Source organism: Sorghum bicolor, chromosome 3 (assembly GCF_000003195.3).
Source record: "Sorghum bicolor cultivar BTx623 chromosome 3, Sorghum_bicolor_NCBIv3, whole genome shotgun sequence".
Lineage (NCBI taxonomy): Eukaryota > Viridiplantae > Streptophyta > Magnoliopsida > Poales > Poaceae > Sorghum > Sorghum bicolor.
In genome coordinates, this window is record NC_012872.2 from 342885 (window position 1) to 362663 (window position 19779).

Consider the following 19779-nt stretch of genomic DNA (forward strand, 5'->3'; position numbering starts at 1 on the left):
GAAAAATTGAAGGGATATATAGGGCCCTTAGTCCCTATCCTGGGAGGGGCGTCCATGCAAAGCATCAGTGTTTATATTATGAAGCTCAAAACATAGGTAGAATAAGCCTTTAGCGAAACTATATATTTTGGACTCGCACTTATATAGGTGGGCAACATAATAAGGTTTAGGGTTATAACAACATAGTCGAAGTGTTACGTGAGAACCTCTCTCATAGGTTTATCACTTTACCCTCTGTATTATGTGGAAATGTATTTACGTGGGGACTATAAAAAAATACATTTGAGATGCAGCTTGGAGGGATCGATCAAGAGGAAAGAAGAGAGGAGAGGCTACCAAAAGCAGGCGAGGCAAGACAAGCACCCAAAACAACGGCCAAGGCAGGGGCTCCAACCAAAATGGAAGCCCCCCACATGAAGACCTTTATAAACTGAATGTTGATGCAACATTCTCGGCCTCGACAAAGATGGGAGGTTGGGGTTATGTGGCAAGGGACAATACTGGTGCTGTGCTTGATGTTGGAGCTGGTTTCATCCAGAGAGCAGCGAGTGCATTGCATGCTGAAGCTATGGTTGTCTGCCAAGGTCTAAGTAGAGCATCACACATTGGAATGACTAGAGTGCAACTGGAAAATGGATGCTTCAAATCTGGGCAAGACATTAACATCGAAATGCTTAGATAACAGCCCAGAAGATGCTCTGTTTAGACAAATCTGTGTAATAATGTCAAACAACTTCGTGTCCTGTTCAATTTCAAGCTGCCTTAGAACCTGTAATAGGGTGGCTGATTGTTTGGCCAATCATGATGTAGCAATCCCTCCTGATGAAGGGAATGTGTTCTGATGATGCCAGGTACCAAGTTTTGTAATTGATTTGGTCTCACGCGATTTGCCTGTAGCTGATGGTTTATAAAGCTCTGAGTTAAAAAAAAAAAACACTGGAAAGAGGAAAGTGAAGGCAGCCGAAACCGAAACCAACCACACTTCCACAAGTAGTGAACTAGTGACGGGCGGAGTGACGCCGATCGTGGCGAGAGGGACGACCACACACAATTCCCTCTCAACTCCCACGCAGACGGCACGCACAGCGGCAGAGGCTCCGGCGGGGACGGGGAGGCGCCTCCTCCCTCTCCTACTCTTCTCTCTTTCTCCAATGGCGGCGATTACCGCGCCGCCGGCGCCTCCTCCGGCCTCCACCTCATGCCGTCTCCTCCGCCGCCGCGCGCCACTCATCCGCTTCGCCGCCTCCTCATCCTCCTCCTCCTCGTCCCCATCCTCCCGCTTCCGCTCCTCCTCCTCCTCCTTCCCCGGCGCAGCCGGCAGCAGCAGCAACAGCAGCGGCGGCGGCGGCGAGATCCTCCACGTCTCGCCGCCTCCCCCGCCCGCCGCGCCCCCCGGGGCCCCCGTCTACGTCACGCTCCCCGCCGACGCCGTCGGCCCGGGGGGCCGCGTCGCGCGCCGCCGAGCCATGGGGGCCTCGCTCGCCGCCCTGGCCGCCGCCGGCGTTGCGGGCGTCGCCGTCGAGCTCTGGTGGGGCGTCGTCGAACGCCACCGCCCCGGGGAGTACGACTGGGCCGGCTACCTCGAGCTCGCCGCCATGGCCCGACGCCACGGCCTCCGCGTGCGCGCCATCCTCGCCTTCCACCAGTGCGGCGCCGGCCCGCATGACCCGCCCTGGTGCGTCTCCCCGCCCCCTTGCCCGCATCATCAGCTACTCCGCTCCTGCTCCTAAAAAGATCCGTCTTTTCTCTCTCCGCACCACTGCTCTTCTCTTCACACTTCCTTTGTTAGGTTCAACTATACATACAGGATATGTATGTTCACATCTCAGTGGGGTTGACGAGCTGTGCATGTTCAATCTCCTAAACTGGTGTGCATGTTCTAACTCACTTCTTTGGAACAAAATTGTAGATAAAAAGGTTGCATTTCTTCTTATCGGTAGTATAATGCTATTAGCAGTTGTTAATTATTAATGTCTATTGGACATGCAAGTATGGTCAGCACATCACTTAACTTAAATATACATCTCGTGGAGTTGGACACATCTGCTGATTGCTGCCAAATTTGAAGATTGATACCCAATTCAATTCATAACTAATCTTCTAGGTTGTATAACTTTTTATGTGGTGATCTGGTTTCTGTTCACAATTGGCTGCATTTATTGATACTTTTGGTTATATCCTTTGCTACACGTGACATGCACTTTTGTCCTGCTATGTGGCACAAAACGTTTTAGTAAAAAGTTCACTATTTGTTGCCGCTCACTATTTATGATTTGTTATTTTAGATCAAGAGGTATGTATTGCCTATCAGACATTTGGATTTTGTTTACTGCTAGCACTGAGCACTGGTATTCTATACAACAGTAAATGGTAATGAGCATGCCTTCCTCATGAACTCCGTATATCTAGACATCACAGATTGTCATGCTAAGCATGAGAGCACCATGCTGATACTATTCACGTCACATTGAAGAGAAGTGCTTCCCTTACACAGTGTGCTGTGTGCACCAACAATAAGGCTACAGTTAAGGTCTGAAGTAGATGAATCTAGTGGAGAGAGGAGACTGATATCGTTGCAAATTTTGCTTTTTGGGCTCAACTCAACTGCTCAAGTCATTTAGGGGCCACTTCAATATGATCATGTGATACAAACGGAACCTCGTTGGTACATGATTAGATAGATTATGATGCTTTGGTTTCAGATCATTGATGTAACTATCAAAAGCCTCTTTTTTTGCGACTTATATCTGAGCATTTTAATCAATGGATTGCCTCAAAACATCATTCCTTTTTTTATATATCAGATGTGCTTGTAACAATCCTTTCCCAAAATGGCAGCTACAATTAAATTTTAACATTTATTGTATCATCTACATAGTAATGCGAAACTACATGACATTATATCAGCTGTTCATGAAATAGATCCCTAATGAGTTTGCCACTTAATAACTGCTTTCCCTTCTTGCTTTTTCAAGTTGTCCTGTTACAGCCAACCTATTATTAATGCTTTTTGTTGCTGTGGTGTAAAAGTTTAATCACTTGGTCTTGCGTTGATGCACACACAAGCATATCTCCTTTTTGATTAATGGTTGGAATTTCCTACCTTTCCAGGATTCCTTTGCCACAATGGGTGCTTGAGGAGATGGATAAGATTCCAGACTTGTCATATACCAATAGATACCAGAAGAGAAACAAAGAATACATATCACTGGGATGTGATATTCTTCCTGTTCTGAAAGGAAGATCACCTATGCAAGCTTACTCTGACTTCATGAGAAGCTTCCGCAATACTTTCGAAGATTACCTTGGGGCCATAGTAACAGTTTGTATTCTCCCTGTTTTTTAAACACGTACAATTAATTCTGAACCACCAAAGGATGTATCCCTATTATAACATTGTCTCTCAGGAAGTTCAAGTTGGAATGGGTCCAGGAGGTGAGCTTAGGTATCCATCATGCCCAACTGAGAAGCTTAATCAGCCAGGCAGTTCATTTGAACTTGGGGAATTTCAATGTTATGACAAGGTATGATGGGAAATAAAATTCTTTCTCTAAAATCACTACAAAATGGAATGCTTTTGGTAGAGTGGGAGACATATTGGATGATCAGTCTCAATGTTGTTTACTCTACTTATGCAATTCGATATGCAATGTCTATTTGTATCTTCAACTTGTAAAGTAGTACCAGTATGGGTTAGCTCCTTATCATTTGGGCATATACTGAAATCTTCTATATGTTTATGCATTTGTAGAAATGACTTGTATTTTCTGTTCTACTTTGTGGTTTGAGCCATGAAATAAACAAGGACAACATCTGCATTTCTGAAATGATTGAAATGCATATCCGATTCGTGCATCTGATGCTATGTACCATTACAAGATTTAACTACTGATAGATGTGATCTGTTGACAGTTTATGCAAGCTTCATTGAGTGCTCGTGCAAAAATTTTTGGTTTACAAGAATGGGGTAATGGTGGTTCAACTGGCACAGATGGTTCACAGCAGAACCTTGAAGAAACGAGTTTTTTTCGTGCTGATGGAGGCTATTGGGATACACCATATGGTCACTTTTTCCTTGAATGGTATTCAGGAATGCTTCTCCTCCATGGAGAGAGGTTATGCATGACAGCTGATGCAATCTTCTCTGGTACCGGTGTGACCATATCAGGGAAGGTTGCTGGCATACATTGGCACTATTATACTTGTTCACATCCATCTGAACTGACAGCTGGCTACTATAATACACTATTAAGAGATGGCTATCTTCCTATAGCTCAAATGTTTGCCAAATACAAAGCTGCATTGTGCTGCGGTTGTTTCGACCTGAGGGACGTAGAAAGAACAAATTCTGAGAGCAGTCCAGAAGGTACTCTCCGGCACCTTGCAGGTGCTGCTAAAATGTGCAATATTCCACTTAATGGTGAGAATTCTGTGACAAGGCTGGATGATGCATCACTGAATCAAGTCATAAGAAGCTCAAGGCTCTACTCAGGTCGTACTTCAGGAACATCTTTTTCCTTTAACTATGTTAGGATGAACAAAAGCTTGTTTGAGTTTCACAATTGGAATCGATTTACAAAGTTTGTTAGGCAGATGTCAGATGCCAGGGCCTTTCTAGCAAGACTATATGTCAGGAGAGGGCAGCAATACTTGTCTTCAATGTCGGTTGTTTGGGTGGTTAGTCGGGCTTGTGCATATACATGAAAGTTGTCAAAAGCTATTGGGGAAATCATGTACTTGTAATCTCAGCCATCAATGATTCGACCACTGTATAAGGAAATGTTTTGCTCAGTATATGGCTCATTTTTAGTTGCCAGAAGGGCAGGCAGGCGTATGATCAAGGCTGTACTGATTTTATGCATATGCATGTATTAGTTTCATGCATATGCTATTGCTGAACAAAATCTTGTATGTATTTGTTGTAAAGTGGTAGTGTAGTTGCTGCCAACAATATTGAATCTTGAAAACCTATGCCCCTGTTAGGGTCCTGTTTAGCCAATGTAAAATACTTAATTTGAGCGCCTTCTGTTTTCCCCTTCCAATATGAATGTTTTTAAACTATGCCTATGAAAATATGTATACTTCCTCTTGTCACAAATTTCAAATATAAGTCCATCTAAGTTTATTCTAAGCCAAACTTTTCTAACTTTGGCTAACAATATTATAAAATTGATTGGCAACGAACGCAGTACGATCCATTCCTGACCAATGCTGGATTCACAAGAGGTCTACTGCTCTTCATTTCTTTTTTTATGGAACACATTAATATTTGGAAGTTTTAGAAGTATATATTTAACCACCAATTTCTCAAAGATAACACTTTCAATTGCTATAAAACAATGTCATGTTAAAAGACGTGGATTTATTGATATGATTTTTACACACTAAGCATGAATCTAATTTAGCTCATTTAGCCATTTTGTCAAAACTTTGAAATTTTATTTTATTTTTATATATTACATCCAATAGAAAAGAAATGGAGGGAGTAAAGTGCAACTGATATTTTATGAAGTTGCCAGTTCTATCACCGCAATAAGTTAAAATCAGCATGCATCGACTTCATGGATCACAAAGATATAAATAGAATCAACAAATGTGTTTACAGCATGGACTTATGACCTACGAAAATCTGCTACATTTCCAAACAATATAATCATCCTAACCCAATACTGTCTGTGCAAATTCTAGACAACAACAACAAATCCAGTTTATAACTTGAAACAGAATTTCCAGCACATAATATATATACAAAGTTGACTACAAGTGCATTCTGCACAATTACATGTATTTTTTTGGGGGGCAAATACAATGATACATTTATAAAATACAATGAAGCAGCTAGTGCTAACTAGCAACAAAACTACAAGTGGAACTGAACTCATGGTACAACCACTTTCGAGTACCCATTGATCAGAGCAAAAGGCTGACACGCATATCAACCAGAGCTTCCACAAGAACTGCCAAAGTGTGCTGCAATATCGCTAACCAGTAGCCTGATGACATGGCTACCAGAAAGCCGCGAGATCTCCATGCATTCTTCCAAGTCTGCGTTGCACGCCAACTTTACCCACTCATGGTCATCATCGAGATACTTGATATCGAACGTACCAACATCCATCCTTAGCCTTTTCGCTACCTCCTCTTTCAATACAATAACACCACCTGAGCATGGGAAACGGAACCTTACAATATCTTCCTTAAAACTAGCCTTTATTGTTACAGTCCCTGAATGCTTCACTGACACCAAGTTGTTGGGAGGGGCCAAAAATGGTTGGTCCGATGTTGAAGTGAAAAGATTCTTCAAATCTTTGGAGCTACCAGAATCTTCAATCAGCATCCTGGAAAGTGGTAGTTGTGGTTCTTGAAAAGGCTCTTTGTTGAACTCTTGATTAAGTTGGGGTTCTGCAAATGTTGAAGCAATTGGCTTACAAACAAATGTTTGGTTTGCTGGACTTCCCTGGCATGAGCCTTCTGAAGTACGTGAATTTATGCTGCCTTCTCCAGATGAACTTCTCGAGTGAGAAGCTTTGTCAGCTTCAAGCTGAGAGTCATTGTTATTGTCTATAAATCCTTGGTGGGCCATGACTATACCAAAATGGTCATCATTTTCAAGTGATTTTTGCAAAGAATCTCTGTCACCATCAACAGCAAGATTCGAAAGTTCTGCCACTTTACTTTGAGTTAATCTCTCTACATTGAGAGACTCTGATGAAGGGCCAACAGGTATAGGAAGAGGACCTGTGATAGACGTGAGATTAAATGCCGCATCGGAGCCTTGAACAGACTCAATTACCTGCTTTAATTTTGAGAGAGACCGGTTGACCTTATTAATTTTTCGAGATGGCCAACGAGAAATTCCATGCTGCCGGCAGATGCGCTTCATGGTTGTAGGACAAACTGCCAGATACAAAAAAATGAAACTAGTTAATGCTCACAATCTCCAAAAGTCAACCCCATCATTATCACAACTGAAAAATCCACTGTTTTGCCGCCTCCACTCCCTCTTTAGGTTCTATAAATGACAATCGATGGAAACAGAAGTTGACAGCATGATGGGTTTATAACAAGCGGACAGCAGACGCACAAGACACAATAAGCTCCTCTGCAATACATGCGGCTATGGACAGGACACTTCTAATAATAGTACTAAGCAAGCAAAATCATAGAGACAACTGGCAGTATCCAATAAGTATAGGGATATTGAAAAAAATTCTTTCCAGGTTGTTTCTGATGGATAAGTCTCTGTTGGCTGGTGGTTGTGGGCTGCAGTAGGCAGCACATGGTCCTTGTGTAGGACAGCATCCTTGACTGCTTTTAGGACAGCAGTTAGCATCTGTAGGACAGCATCTTGACTGCTTTTAGGACAGCAGTTAGCATCTGTAGGACAGCATCTTAGACTAGCATCTTGGCATATGCTGGCTGGTTAGCAGCCCTATAAATATGTATCCCCAACCCCTCAGGTTGGTATAGCATTGTGTGAGAAATAAACCCAGAAAATTGCCCCAACTCAGTGTGCTATCCTCTCAATGAGAGTAAGGATCCTGCTCACACCTAGAGCAAGGATCCAGCGACTAACAAGTGGTATCGGAGCCGTAGTATCCTGTAGCCTAAGCATTTCCTGCTCAATCCCTTCTCCAGTCGAGCTCCCTGCCTCGCAGCAGCCCCGGCTGGCAGCAGCAGCTGTTCCGGCTGCCTCTGCTCTCCGCGCAGCAGCGCGCCATGGCCGCAGAAGGGCAGTCTCAGCACTCGGGCACCTCGAGCGCGCGGCGTCGGCAGGAGGCCGACCTCGCTGCAGCAGAGGAGCGCAGGCGAGCAGCGGCAGCGACCGCTGCAGCAGCAGCGAGGGCGTCGAGGCTGGCCCAAGCGGAGCTGGCAGCAGCCAGAGCGGAGGTGGAGGCAGCAGCAGCTGCAGATGCAGCGCGTGCAGCGGCAGCGGAGGTTGAGGACTTGCGCAGCAGTCACAGCAGCTCCATCGCTGCTGATGACAGTGCTGACCCAGACCTGGAGCTGCTGGAGAGAGATGCAGCACGCCGGCGAGCGGCGCAGTGGGCAGCTGTGCACGCCCACGAGCGTGGCCGCAGTCCAGACAGGCGTGGAGGCGCTGGCGGCGTTCCTGGAGGAGGCGCGCACGGCAACGGCGGTGGACGGGTCGAGGAAGAGCATGGCCTTCGCAGGCCACGTGGCTCTCTCTCCCCGGACCGGTACCGTGGTGGAGCCGGCGACGCTCTTGGAGGAGGCGCACATGGCAACGGCGGTGGACGGGTCGAGGGAGAGCACGGCCTTCGCAGGCCGCGTGGCTCTCTCTCCCCGGATCGGTACCGTGGCTACCACGGGTACCAGGCTGTTGCCAGGGACGTTGGCCCTGGTGGTGGGTGGCCTACCCTCACCAAGACCAACTATGTTGAGTGGGCTGCGGTGATGAAGGTGAGACTTCAGGTGCTGCACATGTGGGAGGCAGTCCGGTACGGCGACGTCGACTACGACCAGGATCGACGGGCACTGAATGCCCTCATCGCTGCAGTCCCGACCGAGATGCAGTTCTCGCTTACCAGCAAGCGGACTGCCAAGGATGCTTGGGACGCCATTGCTGCAGCACGCATCGGCAGTGATCGCGCCCGCAAGTCCACACTGCAGCAACTCCGCAAGGAGTGGGAGGACTTGGCCTTCAAGCCAGGTGAGGACGTTGATGATTTTGCTCTCCGTCTCAACACTTTGCTGCGGAAAGTGGTGCAGTTTGGTGACAACACCTACAACGAGGAGAGAGCTGTCGAGAAGCTCTTCCGCTGCGTCCCCGAGAAGTACAAGCAGATGGCTCGCTCAATCGAGTCCCTGCTAGACCTCTCCACGATGTCGATCGAGGAGGCGATAGGTCGCCTCAAGGTCGTCGACATTGACGAGCCACAACCCTCCTCGGGGCCCAAGCTCCTTCTCACCCGGGAGCAGTGGGCTGCCGGGCAAGGTGACAAGAAGAAGGGGGAGCCTTCTTCTGCAGCAGCCAGCCGCAAGCGTGGCAAGCGCGGCAAGTCACGCAAAGGCGCCCAGGCCGGGGCGCAAGGGCGTGCCAACGGAGGCGCCCGCGGAGGTGTCCAAGGCGCCGCCGCCGAAAAACCCAAGCCGGCACAAGATGACTGCTGCAGGAACTGTGGTCTTGCTGGCCATTGGGCTAAGGACTGCAGGCAGCCACGACGCGCCCAGGCCCACGTCGCGCAGGCGGAGGAGGAGGAGCAGCCAGCTCTGTTCATGGCACATGCTAGCGCCGAGCCATCTCCAGCAGCACCAGCTGCAGCGGCTCTTCTCCACCTCGACGAGGCCAAGGCACACGCCCTCCTCAGCAGCGGGTCCGGCGGCAGCAACAAGATCGATGGGTGGTGCCTCGACACCGGCGCCACCCACCACATGACAGGCCGGCGGGAGTTCTTCTCCGAGCTCGACTCCAACGTTCGAGGCTCCGTCAAGTTCGGGGACGCCTCCGCCGTAGAGATCAAGGGCGCCGGCTCCGTAATCTTCGTCGCCAAGAATGGTGAGCATCGGCTGCTCACCGGCGTCTACTACATCCCCGCGCTGAGGAACTCCATCATCAGCTTGGGACAGCTGGATGAGAATGGCTCGCGCGTGGAGATCAAGGACGGCGTGCTTCGCATTTGGGTTCCTCGTCACCGACTTCTCGCCAAGGTGAACAGGGGGAGCAACCGCCTCTACGTCCTTCACGTACAGGTGGCGCAACCTTTTTGCCTTGCAGCTCGGCGAGACGATGAAGCCTGGCGGTGGCACGAGCGCTTTGGGCACCTCAACTTCGAGGCCCTAAAGCAGCTCGGCAACAAGGAGATGGTGCAGGGCATGCCGTGTGTCGACCACGTGGAGCAGTTCTGCGACACCTGCGTCCTCACCAAGCAGCGACGGCTGCCCTTTCCCCGCCAAGCAAGCTTCCGCGCCAAGGAGAAGCTGGAGCTCGTGCACGGCGACCTTTGCGGCCCCGTGACACCAGCTACACCTGGAGGACGACGCTACTTCCTCCTCCTCGTCGACGACGCATCCCGCTACATGTGGGCTGTCCTCCTCGACACCAAGGGGGCAGCCGCGGACGCCATCAAGCACCACCAAGCTGCTGCGGAGAAGGAGTGCGGCCGCAAGCTTCGGGTGCTGCGCACGGACAACGGCGGCGAGTTCACGGCGGCTGAGTTCGCGGCGCACTGCGCCGACGAGGGGATCCAGCGCCACTTCACCGCGTCGTACACCCCGCAGCAGAACGGCGTCGTCGAGCGCCGCAACCAGACGGTGGTCGCCACCGCCCGCGCCCTCCTCAAGCAGAGAGGGATGCCGGCGATCTACTGGGGAGAGGCGGTGATGACCGCTGTCCATCTCCTCAACCGCTCGCCCACCAAGGCGCTTGACGGCATGACGCCGTACGAGGCTTGGCACGGGCGCAAGCCGGTGGTGAGTCACCTCCGCATCTTCGGTTGTCCGGCGTTCGCCAAGGAGCTCACTCACGTCGGCAAGCTTGACGACCGGAGCACTCCAGGAGTGTTCATCGGCTACGCGGAGGGCGCCAAGGCCTACCGCATCCTCGACCCTGTGACACAGCGCGTCCGCATCTCTCGGGACGTCGTGTTCGATGAAGGGCGAGGCTGGACTTGGGACAAGGCGGTGGACGACGGCTCGGCTTCGACCCTCAGGGACTTCGTCGTCGACTACGTCCACTTGGAGGGAGCCGGGGGAGCTAGCAGCTCGTCCTCACCGAGCTCGCCCTCCTCGGCACCCAGCTCGCCATCAGCTTCGGCGAGCCCACCACCGCCTTCACCACCAGCGAGTCCAACACCACCGGCTACACCACGCACTCCTGCACCGGCTCCCCACTCTCCTGCACCGGCACCGGCAACTCCAAGGTCGGCACCAGCAGCTTTGGTCCGTCAGCGTTCAGTGGAGTTCGCCACTCCACTGTCCGGCGACGAGGATCGCGTCGACGCCTACCACGACGATGAGCCTCTACGCTACCGCACCATGGACAACATCCTCGGTAACCAACGTGTCCCTAGGTTAGCGGTACACGACTTCGAGGCAGAGCTGCACCTGGCACACGAGGACGGTGAGCCTCGCTCCTTCGCTGAGGCGGAGGGAGACGCGGCATGGCGTGCCGCGATGCAGCAGGAGATGGACGCGGTCGAGCAGAACCGCACTTGGGAGCTCGCTGATCTCCCTCGTGGTCACCGCGCGATCACCCTTAAGTGGGTGTTCAAGCTGAAGAGGGATGAAGCCGGTGCCATCGTCAAGCACAAGGCTCGCTTGGTGGCACGAGGTTTCGTGCAGCAGGAGGGGGTCGACTTCGACGACGCCTTCGCCCTCGTAGCACGGATGGAGTCCGTGCGACTTCTCCTTGCGCTAGCTGCCCAGGAGGGCTGGCGTGTCCATCACATGGATGTCAAGTCGGCGTTCCTTAACGGCGACTTGAAGGAGGAGGTCTACGTGCACCAGCCGCCGGGATTTGTGATTCCCGGCAAGGAAGGCAAGGTGCTTCGTCTGCGCAAGGCCCTCTATGGCTTGCGGCAGGCACCGAGGGCGTGGAATGCCAAACTGGATTCCACAATGAAGGGGATGGGCTTCGAGCAAAGCCCGCACGAGGCGGCCATCTACCGGCGGGGCAGGGGACGAAAGGCCCTGCTGGTGGGTGTCTACGTCGATGATCTTGTGATCACCGGCACCGAGGAGGTGGAGATCGAGGCGTTTAAGGAGAAGATGAGGGCGACCTTCCAGATGAGCGACTTGGGCCCTCTCTCTTTCTACCTAGGGATCGAGGTCCACCAGGACAGCTCCGGCACCTCTCTCCGCCAGACAGCCTACGCCAAGCGCATTGTGGAGCTGGGCGGTCTCACCGGCTGCAACCCAGCCCACACTCCTAAGGAGGAGAGGCTGAGGCTGAGTCGGGAGAGTACGGAGGAAGAGGTGGACGCGACGCAGTACCGGCGCATTGTGGGCAGCCTTCGCTACCTTGTCCACACGCGACCGGACTTGGCGTTCGCCGTCGGCTACGTCAGCCGGTTCATGCAGCGACCGACGACGGAGCACCAGCAGGCCGTGAAGAGGATCCTCCGCTACGTTGCGGGCACCTCCGACTACGGTTTGCACTACCCGAGGTGCCCCGGTGCAGCACATTTCATCGGGTACAGTGACAGCGACCACGCCGGCGACATCGACACGAGCAAGAGCACCAGCGGGACGCTCTTCTTCCTCGGCAAGTGTCCGATCAGCTGGCAGTCGGTCAAGCAGCAGGTGGTGGCTCTGTCCAGCTGCGAGGCAGAATACATCGCAGCCACTACGGCTTTCTACTCAGGCTCTGTGGCTGGCTCGGCTGCTTGGTGATCTCCTTGGCAGAGACGCAGAGGCAATGGAGCTCAGGGTGGACAGCAAGTCCGCCTTGGCCTTGGCGAAGAATCCAGTCTTCCATGAGCGCAGCAAGCACATCCGGGTGAGGTACCACTTCATCAGGAGCTGCCTGGAGGAAGGGAGCGTTCGGGCCAACTACATCAACACCCAAGACCAGCTCGCCGACTTTCTGACCAAGTCCCTTGGACGAGTCAAGTTCCAGGAACTTCGCGCCAGGATCGGGATGGCTCAGATACCCCACAAGGAGCCACACAAGACTTAGGGGGAGAATGATGGATAAGTCTCTGTTGGCTGGTGGTTGTGGGCTGCAGTAGGCAGCACATGGTCCTTGTGTAGGACAGCATCCTTGACTGCTTTTAGGACAGCAGTTAGCATCTGTAGGACAGCATCTTGACTGCTTTTAGGACAGCAGTTAGCATCTGTAGGACAGCATCTTAGACTAGCATCTTAGACTAGCATCTTGGCATATGCTGGCTGGTTAGCAGCCCTATAAATATGTATCCCCAACCCCTCAGGTTGGTATAGCATTGTGTGAGAAATAAACCCAGAAAATTTCCCCAACTCAGTGTGCTATCCTCTCAATGAGAGTAAGGATCCTGCTCACACCTAGAGCAAGGATCCAGCGACTAACAGTTTCTGCATATATGATTGCACGACCAGACCAGTTTATCCAAATTCCAATTGCCCAAGCAGTATGCCAGAATGACAGAGATCCAGTTTTGAGTCTCAAAGGCAATTAGGTATTTAGGTCTAACCAAGTCTTTGTCCTTTCAACAAGTATTTCATGCAGGTTCTACCAAACAATTATGTACAAAAAGTCTAAAACACTAAACTGTAGAGAAACACAATTTTCCCTAATCAACTCTTCCTGTTCTAAATCCAAACACCTCTGTGCAGGCGCTATCTGCTATAAAGTTCAATATTTTGAGAATAGATTCAACTTAGTCAACAATTTAACCATGGCTTCACGGCATGTCAACACCATGCACTCAAAATAAAGCGAAAATCTCAAATGCAAACCTGTCAACTATAACTAAGCCCTCTTAATTGTCAAGAAAAAGAATTAGTATAACAGATGAGCTGCATATGGTATCATTTTGAAACTAAAAAAAATGCACAGTACAGACTACCATTTCAAACTTAAAACAAAACTGCAATGAGCTGGATATGGCCATCCAAGAGTTTGCATTAGGTCAGGAACAGTGTGACACTAAAAAGGAGCACATTGAACTTGAGTATTAGAACATACCACCAAGGCTTTTAGCTGCGTTTTTCAAGCTCCCAGAAAAATATTGCTGAAGAACCTCTAAACTGATAGTCTTTTCAGCTTTCCCACGTCTCCTTTCAGGGGGTTTGTTGGTTTTGTGAAGCAATGAAGAATCAGAAGCACCGCTACCATTTGGCCTGCCAGCAGAAGTACCATTGTCTTGAGAGTAGTCATCAGTCAACAATTGTCCCTCTGTCAAATCCAAAACTTTCTTGTTCCCGTTATCAAACTTGTGCGCTCCTCCATGTCTATCACCACCAGGTGATTCATGAAGGGAACCATCAGAGTTATCAAACTGTGCATCTGTTTTGAATTCTTCATTCTCAAGTTTTAGCACATTACTAAGTTGAAGAGAAGCCCCACTCGAATATCTGTCACCAACTACCTTTAGGCTACGAAGACACCGCTTCATCAGAGTTAATATAGACTCCAGTAAGGCATTTTGGTCATCTTCGTCAATACAATCGGGCGGCAAGAAAAACTCTAATACGTAGTCGTCATTCCCGGTATAAGAACTTTGCAAGCATATTGCAAAGCAGCCAGCCAACCCAAACATGCGAGCATAGTGTACAAGTGGATATGTCAACTTACAGAACTTCTGGATATCTTTTGAAAAGCAAGGTTTGTGTGAGATAAATGCCTTTCCTGAAACTCCTTGTCCCCTCTGTAGGTGATGCTCCACACATGCATCTCTAAATCCCCACATATGAGCATCAATCACATGAAACGCCACATCACTAGTTGACATGCAGACTTCCCCCATGCAACTTCCATCGAAACTTAAGCAACTCTTCTTTAAACCACCACCATGTGCCAATACACTTCTATACTTGCAAGGAACCCAGGTCTGTGCCAAAGGAAGCTTGTGCTCTTCACAGACTACAGTCAAGATCTCCAGTATTTCGACCAGAGCAGCTTGACGGCCTTCATTACATATCTGAAAAAACAAGACACGAACAAAAATATAAGCCACCTAGAGCATGGACAGAAATAATCTTCTTGTCCATAAACCATAACCATAATGTAATGAGTGAAGCCTCACCTGGACATTTGGATGGTCCAATATTTCAGTGCTTTTAAGATTTACGGCCTGCAGAAAGATTGCCAAACTGTAAGATGATAGTTCAACATGCTACAGGTGGTTTGCTATAGCTCACATCACATGTAAGGTTACTAACATTAATCTTAAGCAATTTGCTGCTCCACTGAATGTGCATGAAAAAATACAGCAAGCAAAAGAGGAAAAGGACCAACCTCAAGTGCTTTGCAGACTTTATCGACCTCACAGGCATAGTTTATCTTCTTTGATGTCATTATAAGTTCGACAACAGCAATACACGACTGAGCGGCAGGATCAAAAACAGGCAGGGCAACTGTACCATGGACATTGTAACTGATCGCATGGTTAAGTCGTTGGTACTCACCACTGCTATAGTACTGCACATTTGGTGTCCACTCGGGCACCTTTTGCTTGTAGACACGCCCAGGTAGGCCCAGCTCTCCAACATTTTCCCCATCAACTGAAAACATGTACATCATGGATACAGCTCTGTACTGAAGTAGGCCAATGCTCTGGTGGTCAAGCACAAAAGGTTGTCCTGAAGTAGTAAGCACATAGCGGTCTCCATTCTTTACTGGTGCCCAGACTTGGACCAACAGATGTTGATCTGTGGACTCCTTGAAGTACCGAAGAGCTTGTGTAAGCTTCTCCTTGAACAAGCTAGAGTTATCTGTGCCATCTTCGTCCAGAGATAGATGAAACTGCCATTTGTGATTGATTTGTTCAACTCTCTTGCTTGAAGTGTCAGAATTCCCTGGATAACAGAAGCATAATTGTAAGGCGAGGAAGGATGCTATAACACCTAGCGCTATAAGAAAGGGATGCTGTTGTATTTAAATGAACCGCGAGTTCTGCTTATGCTTGACAATATGATCCAGACCGCCTAGCACTCATGTGAATAGTTAAGTCCCTGTTTCTACCTATGGAAAAACCAAGTTTCCCACACGCACCGAAGCTGGAAAAAACATAACTGATTTATGCTTTCAATAAAGTTAAGTAACATCAATGCTTCGACACATAACAAAGAGAGAGTGTAGAGCCCATGCAGTATTGCAGTAATGATGTCCTAGTTTATCTGGGCACATACATAAAGTTTTTTTATATAAAAATAAGTAAAGTTGATCTCATTGCCGTAATTTATTTTAACTATAATAATAATAAGCAATATAATGAGACAAGCAAGGGTTATCCAACTGCTTCCACTTCGAATACATGCAATCTAGCAACAGCCCCATGGCTGTCATTATAGAGTGCACGAGCTAGCTTTAGAGACAGCACACGACACGAGCACTAGGAGACAGAGCAAAGCAGTCCACACATTATATAGCGCAAAAGTACCGAATGACTCAGGGAACAATAACACATGAAAGGAGAGCACTTTCTGTACGCACAGTAAATATAATCAAGTACAGCCTCCCCTTCTAGTGGAATCCAATTTGCCATCAACAAATCTTGGCAATGATTAGCGTTAAAAAACGAAGCATGGCCCCACCGAGGGTCCGGAAGAAGGGGAGGTTTTTGGGTCGCCGCGGCACTATCTAGGGCCTTGTTTAGTTCGACCAAAAATCAAAAGAAATTCAAGATCTCCCATCACATCAAATCTTACGACACATGAAGCATTAAATATAGATAAAAATAAAAAATAATTACACAGTTTATTATAAAATGGATATTTAGACAGGACAATAATTACTAAATAAAAACAAATCTGCTACAGTGCCCAAAATAAACACGGTAGCACTTTTGTTTTTATTTGACAAATATTATCCAATCACTAACTAGGCTCAAAAATTTGTCTCGCAAATTACAGATAATTGTGCAATTAGTTATTTCTTTTATCTATATTTAATACTCCATGTATATACAGTAAAATTTGATGTTACGAGAAATATGAAAAAGTTTGCAAAATTTTTTGTGAACTAAAGAAGGCCTGGACGAACGAAGTCGTATCGTTGCAAACTTAAGAGATGCAAAGATGTGCTCCTCTAGTAAAGCATACCTTACCCAGCCCAAGATGCTGTGGTGCATCTGATTGCGGCATGCACACTCTGAAAAACACACACACACACACACACTAAGAGATGCAAAGATTCTGTTTCATCGAAAACTCGCAAGGCATGCGAAAATGAAGGTGTCCGTAATAATAACTTCTTTTTTTAAAAAAAAAAAGAGGGGTGGCGTGCCAAAGTCAAACGTCAAGCTCAAGCTGGGATGCTGATGATAGACTGGTAGATAAGGTTAGTGCTAGCGTATTGGTGACAAGAATAGGAGCAAGATTCCAACTTTCCGCGAATCTAATCAAACCAAAATCGCACGACGAAGTGGAGCACAAAATCTCAGGGGGATTGGAATCTCCCGGAGACTGAATTGGATCCCTTTGGCTGGCGGGTGAGTTTTTTTTTTTTTCCTCTCTCTCTCTGTGTGTGTGCGGCGAAATCGAAATTGTGCGTGCGATCCATCCAGGAAGAAATAAGAGACGAGACGATGTATTCATGTATGGGAAGGAAGCGCAGTAGGTAGATAAGATAGTAGGAGGAGCAGAAAGGAAGGCTCACCGGAGCGTGCCCGCTGGACCTCCTCGACGACGGCGGCTGCGACGGCTGCCTCGGGCGCGGCGTCGGGGGCGTCGAGCGGGAGCATGTGGCGGTCCTCGAAGAGCCAGAGCGGCGAGGGCGGGGTAAGCCAGGAGGAGTTGGCCGGCAGCGGCTGGAGCTGCGGGGAGGCGGAGACGGAGGAGAAGAGCATGGACGTGGTGAGCGAGTCGAAGGGCCAGGCGTCGGCGCAGCCGCCGCCGTCCCCGTGGGCGGAGGCCGGGGAGGGGTCGAGGTCCATGGGATGGGTGGGAAGGAGGGACCTTGCTGCTGATGGTGCTAGTGTGATCGGACGGCGACGGCGAGCTAGGACAGGCAGCGGCGGCTATCGACGGCGGCGGCGGCGGAAGAGGAGGAGCAGGAGGCGGCGGCGAGACGGGAGGAGGACGGGGAGATGGGGGAGTGGTGGCGGGGTGAGACGCGGTGCCATGTGGGGGTGGGAGGAGGGATCAAATGTGCCCGTCGGGAAGAAGGTAGTGGTGGACCGGAATAGGATAATGCCATGCCTATGCCTGCCTCCGTCGACAACTGGTGTGGGCCCGCCACGGTTCTCTGCTCGGGGGCTCCCGGAATCTACACAGGTGAGGTGTAAACTACTAATCGTTGGCGGTTGACTCGGCAGTCACTAGTGGGTCGGCAGAGGCCGGGAATCAAAATATTCCGCAAGATTAACGTGAATGGATCTGCCTTACCGTAGTGGTGTTAGACTAATAGTTGTGGCTAATGCCGACGTTCTAGCCTTGTATGTCTCTTTACAAGATCCATGCACAAAAAGAGCAATCATAGATCTTAGGACCATTTTAAGACTACTAACTCATATATAATATGTGTTTTGGTATAAGATATGCTCTATTATTAATACAGTATATTTAATATTTTTTTATATTAAATACCCAATCATGGGTACCTAGGTAGATAGTTACCATGATTGTTTTTAATGACACCCATGTTCATAGGCCTTGCTATCACTCAAGAATCGAACCATGATTGTCTCATTATATGGATATTGTGAGTTTATTCAGACATGTATATGTATACACTAGTGGATATATAGATAGTTACTATGGGTGATAATGAAGGGAGTAATACAAGGTGTATGTAAACTAAATGGCATAAAAACATGTGAGTGCGCTATATGATCATCGTACTTTAAAGAAACCTATGAGAGCCACTTGATTGATACTGTTTGAATAACAACAAGATTATTAATATGTTGTGTACAAGTGGCAGTGGCAGTAACATGCATCACGCCAGCCCCTAACGACTCCACCGTACATACATGGTGCATCATGGATGCATTTTCAACAATAAACACAATAATAAGTAAAGTAATAAACAAGTAGGAGTGATAGTGTATTACTATAAACAAGGAAAGGAAGGGTGTGCCGGCCGGGTGCACTTGAACTAGTGGGAATAGCAAAAAATGGGGAAGGTGACGTGGCTGGAGGTCCACGTGTAGAGCAGGGAGTGGGGGCAGGGTCCGTGCACGCTGCTCGTGCTGCCTGAGAAGACGACTAGGAACAAGTTGGGTGTCTTGTGGCTGTGCGCTCCCGTCCCGGCCACGGCCCCCGCGTCGCAGCAGATGGCCGCCGCCGGTGCTGTCCTGATGGCGACGCCGACGGCCGACGTACGGGAATAGTAATGGACGACGAGGCCTGGCAGACCAAGATGGATAGGATGGGATCGATCGGGGCATCGATCAGCAGCTCCCTCCCTGCTACCATCTCCTCTCCTCTATCGGTATCGGTATCGGTATCGGATACGAATCCCATCCGTCCCCCACTGGATTCTAATTCAGCCCAGTTCCCTCAAACTTATCTGTTAAATCTACAAGTTATTTAGTTCACAATAAATCAGGGAATAATACTTCTAGTCATGAGAAATAAACTCTCCATCTTGTAATAATCGAGACCTCCCGAGCTCATTCATCCATCACTCGTCACCAGCTTAGCTTGCTAATTTGGAGCATACGTGCGTGTGCGTCTACTTTATTTATTCGTTCATATATACTGTACATAGATAAACAAATGGAGATCCAGACACCCAAAAACAAAAACAAAAAAAAAATGTACGGACAAACGGAACGCGTCTCCTTGGTCTTTTGCCTCTTGGGAGCATCGTCCACACATCTGAGACGGAGTATATATAACTTAATTTATACTACGGCACAAGCTGATGGATCGGAGTAAAAGTAGCTAGGCTAGTGCAGGGTCTGAGGAGCCGCCCCCACACCGACCACTGCATGCTTCCTTGCCTCCAATTCTCGCTATTATGGCCTTGTTTAGTTCATCCTGAAAACCAAAAAGTTTTCAAGATTCTCCGTCACATCGAATCTTGTGTCACATGCATGAAACATTAAATATAGACGAAAACAAAAACTAATTACAGAGTTTAGCTGTAAATCACGAGATGAATCTTTTGATCCTAGTTAGTCCATGATTGGATAATATTGGTCATAAACAAACGAAAGTGCTACAGTACCG

At 48.7% G+C, this 19779-nt stretch overlaps 2 protein-coding genes across 2 annotated transcripts; one reads left to right on the forward strand and one right to left on the reverse strand.

Annotated features, from left to right (window-relative positions):
• On the forward strand, window positions 1009-5061 carry LOC8077549 (beta-amylase 1, chloroplastic). The gene is made up of 4 exons (XM_002454827.2): window positions 1009-1675; window positions 3112-3322; window positions 3408-3524; window positions 3913-5061. The coding sequence occupies exons 1-4, from the start codon at window positions 1152-1154 to the stop codon at window positions 4702-4704; spliced, it is 1644 nt and encodes a 547-aa protein (XP_002454872.2). The 5' UTR covers window positions 1009-1151; the 3' UTR covers window positions 4705-5061.
• Window positions 5559-17750, reverse strand: LOC8077550 (protein NLP3). The gene is made up of 5 exons (XM_002457004.2): window positions 17261-17750; window positions 14900-15459; window positions 14688-14735; window positions 13628-14582; window positions 5559-6897 (listed from the first exon to the last, which is right to left on the reverse strand). Exons 1-5 carry the CDS (start codon window positions 17535-17537, stop codon window positions 5936-5938), a joined length of 2802 nt encoding a protein of 933 aa, XP_002457049.1. The 5' UTR covers window positions 17538-17750; the 3' UTR covers window positions 5559-5935.

Excerpts from the sequence above, each read along its gene's own strand:
- LOC8077549 (XM_002454827.2), top strand. The coding sequence starts at position 1,152 with ATGGCGGCGATTACCGCGCCGCCGGCGCCTCCTCCGGCCTCCACCTCA. Across the intron at positions 3,323-3,407 it reads ACCTTGGGGCCATAGTAACA|GAAGTTCAAGTTGGAATGGG; the intron begins GTTTGTATTCTC and ends ATTGTCTCTCAG. Across the intron at positions 3,525-3,912 it reads AATTTCAATGTTATGACAAG|TTTATGCAAGCTTCATTGAG; the intron begins GTATGATGGGAA and ends ATCTGTTGACAG.
- LOC8077550 (XM_002457004.2), bottom strand. The coding sequence starts at position 17,537 with ATGGACCTCGACCCCTCCCCGGCCTCCGCCCACGGGGACGGCGGCGGC. Across the intron at positions 15,460-17,260 it reads GGTCCAGCGGGCACGCTCCG|GGAATTCTGACACTTCAAGC; the intron begins GTGAGCCTTCCT and ends TCTGTTATCCAG. Across the intron at positions 6,898-13,627 it reads CGCAGCTAAAAGCCTTGGTG|TTTGTCCTACAACCATGAAG; the intron begins GTATGTTCTAAT and ends TGTATCTGGCAG.